We start from the raw sequence: 23,406 nt of genomic DNA on the forward strand, positions 1-23,406 counted from the left end.
CAATCGGTCCAGAAGGTGCTCCCCAGGATCAGCGGTTCCCTTTGTATCCCCACCGGGCCTCCCATGCCCACTTTTAACTTCATGCGTGGTCAGGCAGTGCACCGGTTCTTCCAAGGATGGGTCTTCCGCTATGCTGCTTCCAGGCGCCTTCTCCTTTGGCCGGCCGGCTCCACGACATTCTTGCGGATCTCCCACCTTAGCAGTCTCGCCGTCTCTGTGGGACCCGTCGGTCCACCTGGCCAAGGTTACGCCACTGCTCTTCCTTCCAGGATGGACCCAGGTCCCGCCGGGCTCCGATGCTCCATCTGCTTCTGTCGGGTTAGAATTTCCCGGGTTCCTCGCTCCTCCAAGACATTGTCGAGTCTGTCTTCAGTTTCCTTTATGTAGGACTGGTCCTGCCTCCGCCTATCATCACCTGCAGGGCATGTTTGCAGGGCGCTCTTCTTGATTGCGGCGAGCCAGCTTGTGGCACTACTTGAAGGTGTAAACTTCATGCTTACGATGTTCTTCCTGTCCTTCCTATTTGGTTGGATTCATCCCTATGACAGTAATACAAATGTTTGCTCTTTAAGGAAGGATCGGAGGTGGAGTGTAGGACTAGGGAATGTGTGGGGGTGATGGGATTTCTAGGGCTGCGCCTGCGCCCCAGGTGGTCGTCCATCTCACCAGAAGGGTAATTCCCCCCCCCCTATAAGCTCATCCAACATTAAACCACCCCTAAGGGGTCTATTGGGTCACAGACTCACCTCCCTAACCTCATGAGAAGGGGTTCCCCCTTGGGGAGAAGTGACGGCACCTTGTGAATCATCAAAGTTAAGAAAACCTTCTATTAAACTAATGCTACACGGACCCTTCATTCTTTATTTTCTATACCTACTTGGATTAGATTCTCTTTGGGTAAAAGGCATTGTTGGTGGGTCTATGTAGTCACGAACTCTATATCCAGGAGCTTATGTGTAATGGTTAAGCAGACAACTGATTCACTTGTAAATCTAAACCCCCGCAAGTTCAGGTGACTTTAGCTATGTAACTCCCAAGTGCTGAAATATGATAACCCTGAACTGAGAATGTCATGCTCTTTTGTGGACTTAATACTTTATGCACATGTAGAGGTTGTTTGGATAAATAACCCATACATGGATAGTATCATGAAGCCGACATTATAAATATTTATCTAGAAATGATACTATATAAATGATATATACATTTTATATGTGATTTATAATACTTTGGATTAATTTCCAGACATAATAAACCACATATGCATAGATGATGCCCCAAATATCTGCAGTCCAGTTTACAAACCAAGGCTGTACATAGTAGGTTATTGCTCTTTTAGCCACGTGGGACCTTGAAAGACCTCAATACAGTCTGGCATTGTTATTTGTAATACATATTATTTTGAGTAGACATTCTAAGTTCACCTCGATATAGAGTTCTTCTCAAACACAGTGAGCCATTAATAAGAACATGAACGCAAATTATGCATTGTACTGTAATTAAACATAAATTAATAATTGCCATGTTTGATAATAAACCACACAATGCTTCTACCTCCTCAAAATCAGTGATTCTCAATAAAGGGCAGAACTGCATTAGAGCAAAATCTTCTATTATATGTGTATGATTTAATTTCCTATTACCTATTCTCCTGTAATTGACACTGGTGTTGTAAAATATAGTTTACTAAAGTCTTTCAATTGGGATGAAAACAAGGCATCACTAAAAGATATAACTCTGGGACACTGTTGGCATAGGCAATTAAAAAGATCCACCTTTCCTTTAACTTGGTGCCTTATAAACGTGGCTGCCACAGAATGCATAGACTACATTAAATGTTTAGGAGCCTTGTGAGACAGTCATGGTATCAAGAGATGACGCAGACAACAAAGTTTAAGTTTAAACTCTTTAATAAAGTCAGGGTGGTGTAAAGCCTAGCTTGCCCTATATCTGGTTTGGGATTTCCCTCAACTGATGTAACTAAGGAAAGTCTAGGGGCCTCATTCTGAGTCTGGCGGTAGGGGGTTAACGGCACCGGTAAGGATTCCGGTGCCGTTAACCCCCTACCGCCACATTCCGAGGTCCCTTAGCGGGTCCCACCAGGAACGGCTGGTCTGACCAGTTAAGGGACCCGTTAAGGGACCGTGAAGCTAATAACGCGCCCGCAATTTGCGGGCCCGTTGTTAGCTCCTTCCCCATTCCCATTGAGCCCTTGTCTTAGGAAGATAGCTGGAGGGGTAACGTGCTCGCCTTGGAAGCAAGACGACACGGAGCAACACAGGTTCGATCCCTGAGTCCGCGCTTAGAAACCTCTGGGTATTAAGCACATTATAAATAACATATATCATATCATATGGGGGCTCAAATGGGAATGGGGAATGGTTTTCTGAATGGGGACTTACCGGGTCCTCCAAGGTTGGAATGACCCGGTAAATCCCCATTCAGAGACACCGGACCCGGGTTTGGAGGCAGCCATGGTGCTAGTAGCACCATGGCTACCTCCGAACTCGGAATGACCCCCTAGGTCAACAAAATTCTGCCTGTGTCAAAACCTATGCTTCCCTCACATCTAACAATACATTATGTAGGGAATTTTATTGCCCAAAAAAATAGTGTTCAAAAATAAAAGGCAAAATGAAGTTCAGCTATTCTCTAACTCCCTTCCCCAAGTTCCAAGTATTTAACTTCACAAAGTTCTATAGGTCTCTCAGGGATCCCTTCCCCAAGCTTGCAGCACTCTGATTCACAAAGTTCACTGGGCTTCTCAGTACTTCCCTTCCCCAAGCTTGAAGCACTCTGCTTCACAAAATTCAACAACTCTCTTCCAAAGTTCCAAGTCGTTAACACAAAGTCTTATAATGAACCACTTAGCTCAACAGCAGCCTTTCTGCATCATCTCCTCATTTATTTTTATAAACGGGTCGGGGCCCTCTGGTCTTGGCGCAGTTGAGAATGCACAGTCTATCCATTACAGGCTGCGCAACCATGTGCCCTAGGCTTTTCCTTCTCTGTTTCTTCACATCATCCTTTCTTGACTTTCTTTTCCTCTGTTTAGCTTTATTTAGCTCTTCTCCTTTAATTTGCTCACACTTTGTTTGCTCCCCCTTTTCTGTGCTTCAGTAACTTTCCTCGATACTTGCAAAGGGTTAATATTTATTTGGTCAGCTCATATAAGCTTTCTTTATGTTGTTCACATTAGCTTTCCATTTCCCCTTACATTTTTCCCTTTCATGAAATCTTTCGTCTTCCCTCAGAGGCTTTCGAGAGCGTGTCAATTACACCCGACCACTCTGCTACACTGTATCTGGCTTCTAATTCACTTGTGCACCAGGTTTCTTCACAGCGCTGAAACTCACTGGTCGTGTTGCAGGTCTTTACTGCTTCCTTGCTTCCGCAACTTCTACTCCTAGTGTAAGGAAGGCGTGGTATCAACAATAAGATAGACACAAGTGACCACAGTTCAAGGATGTTTATTGAACTTTAACAAGGTTGTGATAAACGCCTATCTAAACCTAAATCTACAGATGGGAGCAGGCTATGACCATCAAAAAATAATAATGCAGAAACTTACATAATTTGGGGTAGTGTTCACAAAATGGTATGTCGGGATGTTCATGCCATTGGCCTCCCTTCCCTGCGTTTGCAGTATGGGACAAGGCGGTTCACTCGAGCAAAGCACACACCCTGGCTTCTTCGCCACAAGGACACAGTTCCATTGCCAGCATCAGGGCCTTCTGTGATGCATGTCTCTGCTTTCCAAATGTCTCTTGCCTTAGAGGCCTTGATGTACAAGAACAAAAATAAACACAATCTTCCTTTCCTCTTTTGAGTGTTCATTTCGGGTGTCTCACCCTGGATCTCCTTCAGCCTGGCTCCGATACCTTTTCATATCACAGTCAGTATAGTGGATCACCCTCTTCCAGGCTCAGATCCCCTTATATAAAGTTCAGAGAATACTCTTTCTTGGGTGACTCACGGTTCACCCCGGATCCCCCTCAGCCGAGCTCAGATCCCTTCTGCATAACAATTAGTCTCCCTCAGCCGTGCTCTGTAGCACGCATTCAACTATCGAAGACTTTCGAATGTGCACAGGATTTAGCTTGACCCATTGCAGGACCACTTTGATCTCAAAATTCCCCTTTCAAAAGTTGCCAATGAGTTGGATACCTGAAAAGACCTTCGAGTGAGCACCCACGTGGCGCCGGATTACTCGTTCTAGGGTATTTTATTTGGCCCCCCCAAAGTTCAATCACTCCTCTGATTTTCAATTATATTCATGTTGTTCATCACATACGTTTCACAGGCTAGTTTCTTTAGATCTCTTCATGCAATGTTGCCGCTTGCAACCTTGGTTTTAACATAGGCTGGTTTGGTATCAGTCCCTCTGGCTGTGCTGTCTTTACTGGACCTGCTTTGTTGTAGGAACGAAGGACAGTACCACTGTGGCAGCCGCTCCTCCCTGCCTTCGTTATCAACGTGGGAGAGCCCAGTTTCCACTGACACACAATGCAGGTTTGTTCAGCTTTAGTTCCCGGTCTTAGGTTTCTTATTTCCAAAGGTTTGCCAAAAAACGGTCTGAAAAGGTCAAGGGCACTTCCCTCCTTCCTACCCTCTCTGGTCTCGCCATCTTTCTCCTCGTATTGAACTGCCATCTTGGAACCACTGTTTCCTCGTGTGATTTGCCTCGCTCCGAGTGTGCTTTCGTGCGCCTCCTTTTATCCTTGTGGGGAAGTGTGATGGAAGTCAGGTGTGTGTAATCAGTAATTGCCTGAAATGCCCGAAGACCCCCCCATCCAGGTGATTCTCCCGCACTGGTCCATCCCCAGGAACTGGATCCAAAATCGATGGCCGTGTCCTGGCCACTTGGATGACAGATCCCTGGGGACTAGCGGGTGGGACACCTTCAGGTTTCACACACTAGGCACTCCTGGTTTCTTTCTTCACCCAGGGGGAACGAGCACACTGAAGCTGCCGATCAAGGACCACCTCTCCGCACAGCGTCCTCCGCTCTCTGCTGTTGTCTCCACTGAGAATCAAATCTCCTGCCACGCACTTGCAGCTTCACTCCGGCCTGCTGGAAGTTCTGTCTCCTCAGCTGTACAACAACTCGGCTCGGCTTCCTCCTTGCTTCTGGCTCAACTCGACCTTGACTTCTGTGTCCACACCTTTTATACAGCTGCCCGTTCCCAATGGGTTGCAGTTGTAAGGTATTAGTCAATTGCCCGACTTTGCCTGAACCTATTAATGGGACAATGTATTCTGAATCATAGTATACCTCCATAGCCTTCTTACTCGTCTCACTACTATACTGTTTTTTTCTATAGGAATTCTGCAGTATTCTTAGTTGCTGCTTCTTCTTCCCAGTACTTGGCGGAATTTTGAAGGGTAGGACAGGATTAAAATGGCAATATCCCATAAAGGCTGAGGGATGGTAGGATAAATCGGTGTCTATAAAGGGGGGGGATACCATGTCTCATTCACAGGCACCTCCTCCCCAGTCCCCAAGAACCCTCCACTCACGCGATCCTCTCTTGCTTGTCCACCCCCAGGGTCCGGATCCAAAAGCGATGACCCTTCCCTGGCCGCCTGAATAGAAGATCCCTGGGGAGTAGGCAAGAGAGAACCCTCGGGTTTCTCACAGCTTTAAAACTAAAGCACACCACCTCTGACTTCAGGCAACATACACTCACTAATTGAATTTGCACACTTGAGTTGATCAGTTCTCACGCTGACAAACCTATTGGAAGAATTTGACTTTTTGGGCTAGCTATGATCCATAGCAGTTTCACAGTTGTCTTTCAGTATCACCACACACATGACAATACATAGCAGTGCCCAACTTCTGCATTTCTCTTCTAATCGGATGCAGAAAGGGGACTAGTGGGTGGGATGTCTATCGGAAGTCTCCCTCGGTTCCCTTTGATAGAATATTTCTGCGGATTGGACAGGTGCAATTTTGAGTCTTTTTTGTTATTCCATTTGATTTTTCCAAATCAAATATATGGCTTGGGATGAACTCATCTTTTCCTTTGTGTGAGAGGTCATAAAAGCAATTAGCCATACCTATATGTGTATCTCTCTGTAGAAATATTATTTTGGATGTATGGAATTGCTAATCTACATTCCTATTATTTTTCATATAATTGTACCACATCTCCCCATGGGTATTATAACTAAACCACTCCTCCATGCTTTCATTGTTGGGGAATGTGGGCATTTTTCTAAAAGGGAAGTTTATCAATCTCTTGCCCTCCTTCCAATCCCTAGAAAATAACCCTGTGATCAGCTAGGCTGAGCTCAATGACCAACGTTCTTATTGTACCATAGCCGACTACATTTTTTGATGTCATATGATTTTTACGTGAAACAATACTTTCAGCCTTTGTGTAGTTGTTTTTTATGTAGTATCTTAAATTTAAAAAGACTGCCATGATAATGAATGCGGTCTGACGCACGTGTGATGTTCGGTTAGCTTATTTGCTACCAAAGTAAAAACTTGGTAAAATTGCCTCAAAGCATAGCCCTCAACAAGTTACTGTGCAATTGTGTAGAAGAAATACTTTTCAAATCCTCAGTTCTGAAATACGTCAGTTAAAGTTATGCTTGTTAGGTACCCACAGTGGAACACAAGTGGAGCCCACTTTATTTAGGTCTAGTTGGTGATTTTACAAGAAGTACTGTTGCATTTTGCTTTTGCATTTAACTTCAGCCCTCAATATCTCTTTTGTGATAAAATGTCTTAAAAGAATGTGCAGATGAATTCTTACCTTACTGACTTGCAACAGCTGTTACCATGATAGTTTAATTTAAACCGTTACAATTACCTGTGTTTTAAAAACAAAGGTATATTTTGACTGTTTTGTGTTAACCTAGCTTTACGTTTAGCTTAAGATTGGATTTCTTGATTTGTAAACCATTTCATAGGCGGTTGTAAAACAGAAGTCCTTCAGAGCCTCTATTTTAATAGCAGGCTTTATTAAGAAAACCATTTACATTTTGTTTCCTTACGATTTATGTGTCATTTACAATGATTTAACTTTTTCCATAGGGATGAAATGGCCAAAGAAATGTCAGAACTTTTATCTAGGTGGGTGCAATAGAGTGAAGTAATCACAATCACACACAAAATGGTGGGAAATCAAATTCATAATGTGGGGTTAAAGTATAACATCTTTTCAATTTCGAAATAAATTGCTCAAATAAGTGATGATTGAACACAGATATTAATAAATTAAAATGTGCTAATTGGAGTTTCCATTTCATCACTGTAATCATTTCACCTGCTTGCATGACTGGCACTGAAAATTTACAGTAATACACCATTTTGTAGAGTTGTGCAACTTTGTTTGAAATAAACTGTTTTATTTTCAAAATGTTGTTTTGATTCAACATTTTGAAGACGTTTGTGTGTATTCAGTGTATGCATGTGTTTGTGGCAACCTTATATTTTAGTCCTGTAATGGGTTGTGCTGATGTCACAATACTAAGCCACAAAGCCAAAGGTTTAGTGATTTGTAAATGTTTCCAGAACCCCAGGTTGACATTATTGGACCATTATGCATTTTACCCATTATAGTTTTCAATATGACAAGTTTTTGCTTTGTTTAGCACGGCATGGACGTATGTTCTTTCAAACCAGACATTTATATTAAAGGTGTACATTGAAAACTCTAGTATTCTGCTGGGTTGTCGTTAGTGAACACATTATTTAAAACATTTAATTTGTTAGTCAGTGGAGGGAATTTTTTTGTCACATTTACTAAATTGATTTGTCAAATGTATTCCTTCCACCCATAGTTTCCTCATGTATGATATTCTATCTCCAGTGCTAGCGGCCTTCAGAAGCCTTTTCATCACCAGGTGGTGCAGCACAGCTCTTTAGTGGCTCTACTCAACACCATTACATCGTTCGTGCTGGATTTGACATTGGGGTCTGTAGCTATGGAGCCGCTCAGTTCCTTTTTTCCTTCCACTCTGCTTTAGGATCACTGCTTCTGTCCTGCATGGATTGTTGGAGATGGATGTCCATCTCAGTCCCCCCACAGGATTTGCCTATACTATTTGGGGTAGGGCCACAAACCAGACTATTGCAGGTCATGCCAAGCCATGCATCCTAACGCCCTGGAGCGTCTGCAAAACTCATCTTTTGCCACAGAGATGGCAAAAGGACACTTTTGAAGTCCTCGGGTGCAGAGGAGCGAGTAGACCTGATGTGGTAGGACAAGCAAAAGTTCTGTCAGCGTTTCTGCTCCCCATGTGGTTCCTGTAGGCAACATTCTTCTTCGTTGATGAAAAAGAGCCACTGTTCCATGGATAACCTCTGTTCTGCAGGTACTGATTCCTACCCAATCCTCCACCCTGGACATTTTCTCCCAGGGGCCGACGGCTTCAGCTGCGTCCACAAGTCCCACCACGCTCAGAGGAGCTGGCAGGGACCTCTCATGAGTGTGCAACTGCACACCTCTACTCGCTTGGTTCTCACAGGCACTGATCTGTCCTGATACCATGCTGCTCAGGCACCTGGCGCTGTCTCCCCTCGCTTCGGCGCCCTCAGTGCTGATGCACTTCAGGAGTATGACCAGCTTCCAATGGGCTAACACCCAGCATTCTCTTTCCTTCCAGAGACCATGGTCTTTTGCTATCTGACCGATATTAGTGCTTTGCAGTTACATGTGACCGCACCTCAGCGGGATTGGACTCCCTGATAAGCTATCCTTGTGGATCATAAGGTTAGTGGCGTATGCCTACCCCTTAGAAGTATTGAGTTGAGATTACAGTCGGAGCCCTTGGTAAATTATCCTCTTTATCAATCCCTTAGGAATCCATACTCTGAAAAAAACGTTTTCATTTGGAACCAATAGCAATCCTAGCCCTGAAGATGGATTTTCTGCAAATCTGAAACGCGTTGGTAACTGATTAGACCCAATGATGCTATTTTGGGATCATTTACTTGAATTTATGTGACTAAGTGTGGCTTAGCCTTTGTTATAATTGAGACGGTAGGTACAAGCTGTCCTACCACACACGATCTACAACATTTTACCCGTCTTTGGGTGGGCCACCAATGTTCTAATCAGAGTATTGAATTTTGCATGAATTTGTGACATAGTCTATACTCTTGCACATTCCCCTCTGTTTGGGGTGTCAAGAGTATAGACCTACTAATATTTCACCTGGGACGCTGTCCTTATAGGAGTGCATATGGGGCTACTGTGTGGCAACACACGGTTTTGTTCTTCAGCTTCCAATGGGCACATTTATGTTGAGGATATCAGAGGTTTTGAACAAAGAGTTTGATCCTGTCCCGTTTGGGTTGCAAACCCAGTGCTCGAGACAGGCAAGATATTTCCCAAAGGATTTCAGTGGTGAGGGGCAAGATCTAATGCACCTGGCCTGTAGTTTACAGGAGATCAGTGGCTTCAACACTCACCCGGAGCTGGATATTTTCCCGGGTGCCGACTCCAGGGAAATCCTCCTGCTTCATTTCATAAAATGATGGATAAAGTGGTGGGCACACTGGTTTGGTCAGCACCCACCAGATCTAAGGTTCAGTTTGAAGGTCCTTGCAGATGAACATTGCTGCCTTTTAACCTGGAGGCCCCAGTGTTCGAGGCCTGGGTAAAGCCAGCCTCTGTCCCTGTGGTGGACCAATACCTGGGCAAAAATCACAATTTGACGATTCTAAGTGATCCGACCGTGGCTGGTTTTGCTGCTGCCGGAATGTTCGCATGAGAAAGGTGCGAACTACCAAAAGTTTGCACCTTTCTCATGTGAACACACTTACATACTACGGAGGCTGCAGGGGTTTCTCCCGCAACCCTCGCTCACTATGCCACACAAGATAGCCCCGCAGTCTTTTTAATTTTTTTTAATTTTTACTTACCTGCAATGCTACCACTAAAGATTCAAACTTTTTGTGTTTGCATCTTTGGTGGTAGCATTTTTCGGTCGTTTTGTACGGTCAGACCTTTTTTTTTCAGTCCGATCGTACAAAACCCAATCTGACACCCTCTGATCTGGCCTTCATTTCCACCAATGCTTCCCTGCGAGTTTGGTGGTACAGGCCATAGCATCCTCTTTACCATCTTTGCAATCTGAATGGATGAGGACCTCGGGGCTCCCTCCAGGTGAAACTCCTGGACATGACCTTTGTCCGAGACAACCTCTTTGGAGACAAAGCTGATTATTCCTTTCAGAGGTTTGTCTAAGGCCTAAGCACAGTCATTGGGCTTAGCTCACCAGCTGCCCTCTGCTCCCACCCCAAGAGAGGGGGATTTTCAACCCTTCACCTTCTGTTCCCACCATGGTAGGGGACAGGCACCCTCAGACAAGCAACCAGCTGCACCAACTCCCTTATCCTGCTAGGTAAGAGCCTGTTGAGTTCATAGAAGGGACATCTTTGCCTCAGCAGTCCCCACTTAATGACCGAGGTGCAAAGTCACTGTGATGAGGACTTCAAGCATCAAACAAGTGGGAGGAAGAATTTCCCTGTTCTGTGAGGAGTTGCATTGTGCCACATCAGACGCTTTTCCCGTACAAGTCGTGACTCATATTCTGTCTACCTTTTACTCAGTGTTCCACATAACATTCTCCTACTAGCCCATTCTTTGCCTCTGAACCCTCTCCTGTTGGAAGAGGTTCTTCAGCTTTTAGCGAAGGGTGTCATAGAACTCACACCCCACTTGGAATAAGGTTGGGGCTGGTATTCCCTTTAACTTTTGGTACACTGGGAGATTGTGGACTTGCGTCCCATCCTTGATCTGAGGCTCTTGAGCGTGTACATGCGCCATGCGCAAGGACAAGTTCAAGTTTAAGAAGGTCATCGTAGCCTGGATATTTCAGGTCAGCAATCTGCAGGACTTGTTGCAGTCCCTGGATTTCCAAGATGCCTACTTCTATTTACTAATCGGTCTCAAGCACAGGAGGTATCTGAGGTTTGTGATGGGATGATCTGACTACCAAATCAAAGTTCTGCCTTTCTCCAGCACCCAGGTCCTTATCCAAATTACCCGCATTCTCCAGCATTGAATTTTTCATAGATTCACATGCTGTGAATATTCCCTGTCTTTAGGCTGGGAATCCTCAGTAACCTGGAGCAGTTTAATTTTTTAAACTGAAAACTTCAGTCAATTTAGTGCTCTATTATCATCTTTTAGGGTCATACTGCATACAGCCAATAAAAAGGGCTCCCTTAGATCTACCCCTGGAGGCCATCTTCAGATTTTTACTGCACATTTTCGTGTTGGGAGTCCTCAATTTGTCCCTCTTCTACATTCAATTAATAAAAGCTTATACAAATATGACTTTGCAAAGTTTTCGATATCGGATCAAGTGACTACTGTGAAGAATCCTGCGGATCCCTCACTGAAACCCTGCCTAAAGTTTGCCCCAGGTGGCCACGGGAAGGCAGACGCTTCCTGATCCTAACCCTGGAGTGGTGTTCTGCGGGAGGATCACCTGGAGAACAGGGCCCAAGGTGGTGAGGCGATTCCGTGGGATGAGACACAGTATTTTCCCTCTGACAGGAAGACTATTCCCAATGTACCTAAAGAGGTAATGTCATATTGTCATTTCAACATATATAAACCACATTTTAGATCTACGAGTGTGAACCCTAAGGTTATAAAGTCTGAGCAAATTATACCAAAAGAAAGATCCTTTTAGGTATCTCAAACTAAATACCTTCTTCAATCCCAAGGGTACAATGTGAAGGATTATGCAAATGTTTTTGTCAGTAAACCATCTTCCTCTGAAATAGCTAATGCTCACAGGCCCTCTCTTAAAAACCTTAAAAGAATTCAATCTACCCGTATAAATAATTCAGAATTTGAACAATCTAACTTTGTTGGAAGAAACTACATGTCCCAGAATCCTAGAGGTACTGAGACAAGGAAGAGGGCTGAAGAGACATGCACATGTAGCAGTCAGTCAATTGAGCCTAGGAGCCATTTCAGTAGTCGGGCAATTACGGCTAATAACCCACACCTGAAGACAATAATTGAACCTGTGAGGCATAAATGGCCCCCTGAGGAAAGGACGAGTAGGAGGAGCTGGAATGAGAGCTGGAAAGCTGGCTGTGGTAGTAGAAGCAGAGGAGAAGCACGAGGCGGGCAAATCACGAGGAAGTGGGAGCACAGAAGGGACATCGGAACGTGGACACAGCAGATTTCACCTGCAAGTTCTGAGAGAGTCCTTTCCTCCAGAAACGTGAAGTGCAGAGGCTGCGCAACGGAAGACATGCAGGAGGCAGTTTCCCCACGTGAGCTCTGTTGCCATGATTGCAGACTTGTGAACGAGCAGGAGACTAAGACCAGAAGCACAAGGCAAGCTGAGAGTCTCTGAAGAAAAAAGAACTCCCAAATCAAGTGGCCTTTGAAGATACCCGTGCTGGAGAAGGGTGTGGGGCCCCAGCGAGCCTGAAGCAGTAAAAGTGATAGCGAAAGTCGGGGAAGCAGTGCAACCCACAAAACCAGTGTCACTGAAGCTGGTGAGTGAAGCAAAGCATCCAAATACTTTTTGCAAGCCTTGCCGCAACTGTATCAGCTCTTAAGTGGCTTGCGTATTGCTTTATACAAGTGAAAGCTGTTAGTTATATCTGAAATCTTACTAACAATGGAAATGTAGCAATCCTGTATGTCGTGAAAGATTTAACACTCCTGTCAGAAGTTAAAGCAAATTGTAAACCATTGTTGAACTATTTCTGTTGCTGTATAACAGAGTGGCCACGTGTCCCCAATTAAGAGGGAACACTTTCGGAACCATTCCCGAATACTTAACCTTGACAACAAGTGAATTACAAGTTACAAAGGGTGAACAACTACATCAAAAGGAAGTCGCGTGTACCTAATTGTAGTTCCCAAAGGAAGTCAGAACATCATCCTTTGCCTTTACTTGGAATACAATTCTTTATTCAACCGTAAACCTTGAAATTCACTTTAAAGAGAGGTTGTGTGTAGTCAATTGTGTGTACACTTGAAGGACTGAATCCTATTCTGTATCCATAATTAACATTCTTTCAATTTCTAAGAAGTACAGCATCTAAACTATTGGGGAGAAGAACACGCATTACCTAAGCCAAGCAGCACCCCTTTTTCATAGTGAAAACAGTCTTGCCAAGAGTTAGTCATCCAACTACACTTTGAAGTTGTTAGCAGTCAAGTGGCCTAATACACCAGTGTTTCATTGTTAGCTGAAGCTGAGAGAGTGGCACAAAGGCTTCCGGGTAATTTTGTGGGCGGATAACTGGCAGAGGTTTGTGAGTAAATCTGGGGAATGGGAGCTGATTGCTTGTGAAGAATATTCTGAAGTAAAATGCAACCTTTGGTACTAAAGACTGCTGAAGTTAGAAAGAAGTGAGTCTTATGGGCAGAAGCAGTTTGTTTTTTGGCAGAAGACATGCGAGGCAAAGAGGCTGCCCCTTTTGAGAAAATCATTGAAAGGAATAGTGCCTTGCCTACCTGAAGAGGTTGAAGTGTATCCTGTCAAAGCCTACATAACAATTCAGAGTACTGAAGCAGTAGTAGTAGTACTTCTTCAACTATACTGGTATACTAAGTTGTCAGTAGATGTAAAATTGAAGTGGTTTGAAGCAGTAACATACTGTGGGACAAAGGTCATTGGTTTCATAGTGCCAACAGTAGAAGTGTGGCTGTTGAAAATAGAAGTAGCAGCACAAAGAAGCACCCTGACAAATATACAAATGTAAAGTTTAAAGAACTGTGAAGAATATTACACCTTCTTTTGAACTGTGACAAACTATTTTGAAGATGAGACAATCCACCATAACCAGGATTATGATTGGTGCCATTTCTTTTCTGGAATTTAGAAGGAAATCTTTCATCCAGGAACAGGCTTATCAGTGGATTTTTGGTTTGATTAACTTTTTCTTTGACTTCGAACTATTAAGAGCTGGTTCAAAATCACTCTTTTAATTTGATGAACACTTTGAGTTTTGAATCCTGTGGAAGGGGTCTTACCCAGGCAAGGAGAAGGTAATTCAGATATTATGTTTATTGTTTATTATATTGTGTTGCCATATATTTTCTTTATATGTTTGTTTTGTGTGAGGGCCAGTTTCCCATGCTGAGAATGTCCCCTTAATTTCTAGACTAGGGAAGGAATTCCATAATATAGTAGGGCAAGCAAGGCTTTGTTTTAAAATATTAAATGTAATAAAATGGCATATTTTGAGAAATCTACAAGCAGTGGCTCACATTACTGACCCCTCACACTACCCGAAGACGGCCACCCAGTGTTTTTTCCAGTTCGTCAGCGGTTCTCCCGGCCACGGTCAGACCCATGTTTGATATCCTTCAAATTTGGCCTACTAAAATGTCTGAGGCCAGGAGACAAAGGGGCTCATTACATGTTTTCAGGTATCCTGCTGGTAATTCCAGCAGGATACCGGGAAACTTCCCCTACAGTCTCCACTGCCTGATATGTTGGTATTACCGGGATATTATGGGTGGCAGAGACGCCTGTAAATTCCCATTCCATGGAGTCCCATTGGACTCCATGGAATGGGATTGCCGGAATTACTGGCATCGGTACTACCGGTGCCAGTGATTCCAGCGTGTTTTTGCTGGTGGGGGCCAGATCTACTGGCAGTTCAGGCCTGCCGGTAGATCTACTGGCAGGTCAGGGGCCGTTCAGGCCTGCCGGTAGATCTGTGCCCCCACTGGCATGCTTGGTTCCCCAGCCCGGAAAGAATCCCGGTGCCTGAATTACCTGCATTTTTTCCGGACTGGGGAAACCCTAATGAGTGCCAAAGTCTTTTTAAGGCCTGCACACAATATGGCCTAAAGAATGTTTTTGTGGAAGACCTCCATGAAAGGTGACATTATTGCCTACATCCACTCCACGTCATCAAAGAGTGTGTGATTTGCCAGTCATTCTCCAAGAAAAACCTGTGGGACCGTCATCGACGACTGGTACCATGGCTTGATGATGCCAGTGGAGCCTCTGGCTCCGCTTCTGTATGAAGTCATGCTTCACTAAGGTAGGGTAGCCCTAACCGGCGAACCACCTCTCATAAGAGGCCTAGATTGCATGAGGAACCCTCAAAAACCAAAAAAAGGGCGCATCCAGCTTCCACTGCAGGGGCCTCATTGTAGATGACGTCGGAGAAATTCTCATCATCCACCCCGTCCACGCAAAGTAGGCTAGTTTCCTCACCTTCATTGTCAAAGGACAAAGATCCTGCCCCGACATCAGCAACGCCAAAGTCATCAACGCCACCGTCAACCATACCGTCTACGACTACATCATTGTCTAAGAGTTCGTCAGCGACTGCCACTAAGACCTTGTCGTCGGCATAACCCTCATTGGTGACCTCTAAATCCTCGTCGATGCCTGCAAAGCTTGTATTGTCGATTACAGCAGTGACACCTGCTCCAACGGCCACAGCCCCATCATCCATAATCAGAAAATTCTTGTCGACTTCAGCTAGGTCCTCCTCGACAACTACAAAACTGCATCTATAACACTTCCACTAGTGAAATCATCAGTTTTCTGGGCTACTCTACGGCCATCTCATCCTTTGGCCCTTGGCGCCAACCCAGCTGCAGCTGTAGAACCCCCTGAGAACCTCTTGGGGAGATCCATTGTCTGTTCCCTCAGAAGGGGAGTTCAGCCATGCCAGCCCATTTTTGGATATGCCCCCTCCAAAGGATACTTCTATACTGGTTCCACCATGCCAAGAAGCTCCACACCAGGAAGCACCTGTTGCAGTCGGCTTTCTGGCTACACCAGCCAATAGAGACATCTCTCTGGATATGCTGACTACATTACAAGCTCTTGTTTCACAGTTGCATCAAAGGCTGACAAGCCCATCTACACCACTGCGGATAGTGTAGGTTCCACAACCAGGACCCAGTGGAATTCCTGCTCTCCCTCTTCCCACAAGGGACGATCAATGTCTACAAAGGCCACTGAAGTTGTCGGGCACAGACACTGATTAGAATGACACTTGTGTTTAGGCATCCATCCATACCACAGGCACAGATGAGTTTGATGCGATTATTCCAGGTTATGGTGAACCAGCGGAAACCCCTACTAGGGACTTCCCTCCTAATGAGATTGGATCCTTTCACACCCTGATGGGTAGAGCCACCAAGATGATTTGGTTCTTGAAGAACGAAAGAAGGATAACCTTCTTTTTCAAAGGCGCGAGCAGCACAGAAAATCTATACTAGCTATACCTTTGTTAGATGACATGGGAGGAATGCCTTCTCGCTATGACCAAACCGTCAACCATGCCTCTCAAAAAAAGAAAGATTCAACAAGAAGAACAGGGTCCCAGACTCAGCGTTGACCTGTCACAGAACACAACCAACACCTGACTCTAGTTTCTGCGGCAGCATGGAAATGGTCTGCTAACCCCTCTTATTCCTGCTCGGCTCCTCCGGATAAGGAGGGTAAATGCCTTGACGCATTCGGTAAGCAGGTCATCACCACTGCTGCCACCACTCTTAAGGCAGTTAATGCCAGGTACAACCGTGAGTCATGGTTCCAGCTCATACCCATACCCTGTGGGATATTTTTACCCATGCCGATGTGCCCCACTGCACCCCTTTTCCAATGGGGAAAGAAACAGCCAAAAATGGATGTGCTAACCCCTGTGCGTGCACAAATCTGCAAAATTGCAAGTGGGGTCACAATCACAAAAGACTGCACCCCCTGCCACACAGTCAAAGTGGGGGTGACAACAGAATTCTTACTGCAGGAGAATGCCAGTGGGTGCTGTTAAATTTAACATGAATCAAGGGTACAGAATTGGGCTAAAAACTGAAAATGCCTTTTTAAAATGCAGCTTTGCAACCTTCAAAGTGCTGTTTTGGTGCTAGATCCATTCATTTTCCAGTGAACCATTCAAATTAAAAGGGTATCATCCAGTGTGGCCAGAGAAGCCGGGCCTCATTGACTGACAGCAGCTAAGAAATGTACTTCATGTACTTCATGAAAAGGCAGCACAGCAAAATTGTTTTCAGTTCCACAGGACAAATGCGGCTAAAATGGCAAAACATGTAACAATTTCAGCTGTGCAGAGAAAACTCCAAGCAAAGTCTGGACACATCTCAGCATTTAAGAGAAGAACTGGTGCTGAATAAAATGTGTCCTGCAGAGGAAACGCTGATGTAAAGGATTCAGTTTAAATGTGCTTTTTCCATGAAGAAGTGCAAAATCGTCTGTTTAAAGCATGTTTTTGGGAAAGGCCTAATTCTTTAAATGTCAAAATCCCCTATAAACTGTGTTCATTTTTATATGTTTTAAATGAAAGATTTAGGTGAATCTTAAAGTCAAAACCCAGTCTTGGGTTAATTAAATAATTAATTCGGACTTGACAGTGCCCAGCCTGGGAAGGATGACACTTCATGTTGAACACTGATCCCTTTAGGGGAGGGGCAGGAAACTTCCCTCTGGACCCCCACCCTGATCAAAGAAATTTCACAGCTGTTGCCAGTTGAAACAAGAAAAAATAAAAGCTGAAAGATATTTGTTGTTTAAAATGCCTATTTGTGATTAAGTTTTGAAAATCTTTAACTTTGCCCCATGAAGGAGGACAAATCTAAAAATGGGTAGTTATAAATCTAATTGTATGCTCTTTCTGTGAAGACATGAGTGAACCCTGTACCAGATAAGGAACCAAAGTTACACAAAAAAGAATAATGGTGGCAAAACTATTGATGTTGCAAATATAACATTGTATACCCGTGTTCTAGGGGTAATTGCACAGATATGTACTGAATTAGGAATTGTTAGGCCAAACAGTTATTATTAAAATTGACAAAATTTCACAGAACGACAAAGCTAGCTCTCACTGAGATGGGAGTTAGATGTCAGGATAACTCACAAAATATGTAATGTATGTGTCTGATTGTATTAGAAGGCATAATTATAGAAACGTGCATTTGTGGAAAGTTAAATTGTGGTTCAAATGAATGTGGGAGTTCCCAAATCACATCATAAAATATGGCAGCTCTTTCTGACTTCCAACCAGAAAGAGGCAAGTGCCTTTGACCTATCACAGCTGTGGGGGTGTGGTTTGTAATTCTCCCCCTACCATAAACTGACTGATGTCACTTGGCATGATAAATTTAGGGACTTCACCACACACACACACACACTGATTCCTGACTTCTTCATCCTGTTCCAGAACTTTTCATCTTGTCCTGATTCCAGACTACTTTGCAAAACTAAGGCCCATCATTTGCGGAACTCTTTTCAGCAAGGCCCAAATCCTGAAACCATCCCAAAGGGAATAATTCTGATCCAGTTTGGCTCACTACCATCCAGGCTTGCCTGCTAAACTCGCCATCATGCTAATCTACATTGTCCAGTGACCAGAAGGGCCAATCCAATCCAATCTGAGGTGCAGTCCAATTGAACAGATCCACCCACCTGATCCAATTCCGCCAGAGGTGCCCCGCTGCCTGTAGACTGATCCGTGATGACCAGAACCTGACGGTCCAATCTTAACTTACAGTGGACTGTAAGTATCAATAGGAATCCTAGTGACCCATAGTATACTTGCATTGTCCTATTACAATCTCAACCTATCCCATCTTTAACTTAAGAACCTCTAATAGTGTCAGACCCATTCTTGCAACCCTGTTTGTAATCCCAAGTGTAAGTGCTGATCTTTCTCATTTGTTTTACAAAACCATAAGCCATTAGTGATTTGGATTAATAAAGTAATTCCCATCCCGAAAAACAGAGTATCCGCCACGTGAAGAGTTACAAGCAGCTGTGCGTAACTGTGGAGATTCATGGGTGGCATTCCCTTTTTCTTAGTCATTAATATAGTTTAAATAAAACCAATCTGTCATTTTAAAACCGAATTTCTGCTTTTCTCGGTTCTATTTTTTCAAAACACTTCTCATTCAAAGTTGCATAACTTCTTCAATTTTATAGCTATAAACCTAATTTCATCTCATATTTAAACCTAAGACCTGTAGCTACATCCATAACCAAAAATCAAAAACCGCATTGCGTAACAGTATATTTGACCTGTTTTTATTAAAAATCGCATAGTGAAATTTAGGTGCGAATTCGCATTTTTGCAAAAGTTTTACACGTGTTTTTTTCCCATTCAAAGTGTTCCTTAACTTCCATTCTGGTTTAAAGTGTGTATTATTGCTCATCCTGTAGTTCATGTTGGTTACAATCTGTTTAGTATTGCTCGCATGGGAATGTACCTCCATTTAAGGATTTTTGCACACTTTTCATTGTTTTTCTGAGCCATTTTCAACTGTCATTTTAAAAAGTGTAAATTTCCCAAAAACGCTTTTCTCTCTTGTTTTCGGAGGGAAGATTATATTCAAACACAGTACTCTGTTCTTTTATTCCTGAATACCTGCTGCTTACTTACATCTGTGTAGAATTGCTCATTTGTGAATTAAGAACTTTGCAGGGGGAAACTTTAACATAAACGCTATCTTTGCACAAGCCAAAACTATTATTTTTCTGGTGTTTTCTGTTCTGTATTGCTATAAGTGAATTCAATCATTTGCTTTACTTAGTTATATATAACCTTTATCAACCAGCCTGATTCCTGGTCCACTGTGACCTGGGGGATATTTTGAGAAGGGTGAGAGATGAGTGGTATATCACTCAGAATATTGAGCCTATAGACACAATAAATATTTCATCTGTGCATTACACACTAGGCAAGACCCGGGTGTATTGCCTGGTTGAAATCCTTAACAACCCCCCCGCCCCCCCTGAGGATAGGAGGCAAGAAGCACTGGACATTCATGAGGGGGAGGCTGCCTCCGACAACGCTATATCTGTCTCGGTGGACATTGCTGACACATGTTTTTGACAGATAGGAAATGGGGTTGTACTGCTATGACAAGGATGGTTAAAAGCAACAAACTTCCACGCAAAGGTCCAAACTAAGGTTCTAGACATGCCTTTCAACCGGGTACACCTGTTTGGCAAGCAGGTCGATGAGACCCTGCAATCTATCAAGGTGTATACAGACACAGCCTGCTCCCTGGGAACCTTACAGCAAAGGAGCCAGTCCTATCGTTGGGGAAATCCTGTTTCTCTAGGACTTCTTGAGAATGCAGTCCCTTCTACAAGTCTTCTTATAAAGCACCAGTGTACCCCTCTTCCAACACCTACAGGAATACATTGGAGTCATATAGGGGCAACCAACGCCGCCGCAGCTCCTCACCATCCAGGGGCCAATCATCCAAGCACCCTTGACCTGGCGAGGCTCGTATCCAGACTATCACATTTCGTACAGGGGTAGACCACAGGGTATGGGTCTCACCACCGACGAATGGGTGATATTCCTCATCCAGCAGTGACATACACTGGTGTTCATCAAGTGACCACCTACCATCACCCCGGGCAAGAAGGCAGAAAAGTTGCATCCTCTGCTGCAACAGGAAGTCTGTTTGCTGCTGTCCAAGGGAGCCATACAGCGAGTCCTGCAAGCACAACGAGGTCAAGGAGTGTACTCCAGCTACTTCCTGGTAAGAAATAAGTCGGGGTGTTGGAGGCCAATTTTAGACCTCAGGTTATTGAACAAATAATTAAAAGCGAAAACCTTCTGGATGGTCACGCAACAACAGGGGCTAACAGAACTACAGCACCTACACTTCCTGGCATCTCTAGACCTGGAAGACTCCTCCTTTGACATCCCTATTGATCCGTCACACCACTGCTACCTGCGCTTTGTTGTCGCAGGCCAGCATTATCAATTCAATGCTCTGCCATTCTGACTCCAGTCAACCCCAAAGGTGTTTACCAAGGGCCTCGCCCTAGTGGTAGCATACTTCCGCCGAGGGGGCACTCATGTCTACTGCTATCTCAATGACTGGTTGGTGGCACTCACGTCTACCCCTATCTTGATGACTGGTTGGTGAGCAATCCCTAGGTTTCTATATCAATTATCCAAAGTCATGCCTTGTTCCTTCTCAGCAGGCGCTAAACCTGCTGCTAATCTCGACACACTTTCTTGCACAGCAACTCCATCACAGGGGAGGGTTCAACACCTCAGTGTCCCAGGCAGCGTCTGGCCGGAGCTACAAGTCCCTGTTTGGCATGATGTCATCCTGCATTCCTCTGTTACCTCACTACAGGCTCCACATGCAGCCCCTGAAAGAGTTCCTCGACACTCGCTGGAAACCGGTGTCAGTGTCCTGGCAGGGCCAAATCAACCTAAACCCACGCTTCAGAAATCATCTGGGCTGGTTGTCAGTCAAAAATCACCTGATCCAGGGTTCCACCTTTCGTCTCCTTGTTCACCAAGTCACAGTAACAAGAAGTCACAGTAACAGACGCCTCCCACGAGGGCTTGAGTGCACATTCACACGGTCTACATTCCGGGGGCCTTTGGTCAGAGGGGGAAAAATAACTGCATATCAACTTCAGGACTGCGTGCAGTTTTTTGGGTGCTAAAGGCATCCCTTACAAGAGTCAACGGGGATGTGGTGCGAATTTTCACGGACAAAACCACACACAATGTTCTACATACAGAAGCAGGGTGGAACAAGATCTCCCTCCCTTTCATCAGAAGTACAGTCCCTATGGCACTGGAAGTTAACACATCATATTTTTTTCATTCCTCTTGACATCATGGGAAAACAGAATACCACATAGCTCCTGTCAACAGATGTTCTACCTCTGGGGAACCCCGACATAGACCTTTTTGCCACATACCACAACAAGCGTTGCAAGTGTTCGCCAGCAGGTTTCTCCACCCATAGAGCATGGGGAAGTCACTCTATGCCTTCCCAGTGCAAACTGATCTTAGTGGCCCCTGCATGGCCAAGAAAGGTTTGGTACTCCAATCTTCTGGAACTCTCATCAAAATTTAGAAGGAACAGAGGGATTAAGTCATGTTTTTTTCAGAAGTGGAATCACCACAGCGTGCTTAAGATGAGGAGGGATAATAGCCGAGTACCAAGAATGGTTTACAGCTGCACAACCTGTAAAGCAATGCAAGGGATAATATTTTTCATAATTTTCAAAGGGACAGAGATCAAAGGCGAGACGGACTTCACCATGAGAGTGGCTTTCATTATCTCGTCAGGGCCATAGATGGGGAAGGTCAACCACAGCTGCATAGATTCATCCACCATAGTACGGGGATGCTCACTCACCGATCTTAATTCCTGAGCAGGAGTAACCTCCGTCTGGACATTGGGAGGAAATGAAAAGGCTCAAACCGGACTGAAAAATTCCCTAGGCTGACTAACCGATGTCTGAATCTTAGCCGTGTAAAAAGGGCATTTAGCCTCCTGAATAGATTTATAATAGTGGATCGTTTCCTGTCGGAGTGTGAGTCTTATCTTCTTCACAGTAGGACCTCCTCCATTTTCGCTCAGCTTGCCTACATCTGAGCCAGTGGGATCTTAATTCACTGATAAACCAAGGCTCAGAGGGGGCCGAACCAAGAGTGGAGGGCTTAAGGGGAGCTAGGTCATCAGCTACATCCCTAGGAGTGTGTCCAAGTAGGGAAAAGTTTACAGGCTGAGTAGTCTCTTACCTGCTTTCGACCGCAATGTTTTAGGATTTTAGCACTGGCAGCTGGGCTGCATTGGGCCTTGACATTAATCTGAAATGGCACTATGAAATGATCGGACCAGTTGACTGGAAAGACTGGTAGAACCGAAACAAGGGCGGTAGGTGCACAAATTAAGTCTTTAACGTATTGTGGGATGTAATGACCCACTCTGCTATACTATGCGGCCTCACTCTATCTGTGGTGTGAGAAACAGCAAAATGGCGGCAAAACCGTTGTGCGCGCCAAAACCTCCAAAACCATTTTTTTTCCAACACACTAAAAGATGACTGCACAACCTGCCAACCATGGTGCATGTGTGGTGGAACAGAGCACACGCTGCAGAAAAAGTGCCAGTGGGTCCATGACAAGTAAACATGGAATACAGAGGGGAGAAGCAGCGCTTTGCAAGTGAAATTCCAAAATGTACCTGTAAATGGCACTTACTTTGCTGCTGAAACTTCCAAATGCCTGTACATAACACTTTCCAACACCCAAAATCTTGCTTGGCGCTAAAATTCAATTAATCTAATGAAGCACTGTGTATTTACAAAGTCCTGAAATGTTAAGAGCAAATCATTTTTTCAGCAAACCTGGATTGCCTGTGAATGACAATTCCTGTCAAAAATCTGTGTGCAGCCACACTGGGCTACCTGTGAGTGACAGCCCCTGTCAAATGGACTCTCCTGTTTAAATTTTAAAGTTGTCTAAAACTAAAGATCTGCCGGATTAGCAAATGTAAAAGGACTGTTGCTGAAAGGAACACAGATCTCAGTTGTTTTGATCCCACATGTTTAAACCTAAGAATATAATTTATCTATGTCATCTGATGCAACAAGTTTATTTTATGCTGGATTTCAAGTCAAGAAATTAAAAATGAACTTAGGCTG

General features: G+C 44.3%; 1 protein-coding gene across 8 annotated transcripts in view; it reads left to right on the plus strand.

The window, feature by feature from the left end:
• The window catches only part of MYO6 (myosin VI), a 1,279,197-nt gene that overhangs the window by 1,147,773 nt on the left and 108,018 nt on the right, over positions 1-23,406 (plus strand). For 4 of the 8 annotated variants that reach the window (XM_069606276.1, XM_069606277.1, XM_069606278.1 and 1 more), the window contains one exon: positions 7,049-7,087. The exons of the other annotated variants lie outside the window; for them this stretch is intronic. In XM_069606276.1, the coding sequence (XP_069462377.1) occupies positions 7,049-7,087 (39 nt within the window). The remainder of the gene's footprint in view (positions 1-7,048; positions 7,088-23,406) is intronic. 8 annotated transcript variants of the gene reach the window in all.

Source organism: Ambystoma mexicanum, chromosome 4p, assembly GCF_040938575.1.
Source record: "Ambystoma mexicanum isolate Mex_15411 chromosome 4p, UKY_AmexF1_1, whole genome shotgun sequence".
NCBI lineage: Eukaryota > Metazoa > Chordata > Amphibia > Caudata > Ambystomatidae > Ambystoma > Ambystoma mexicanum.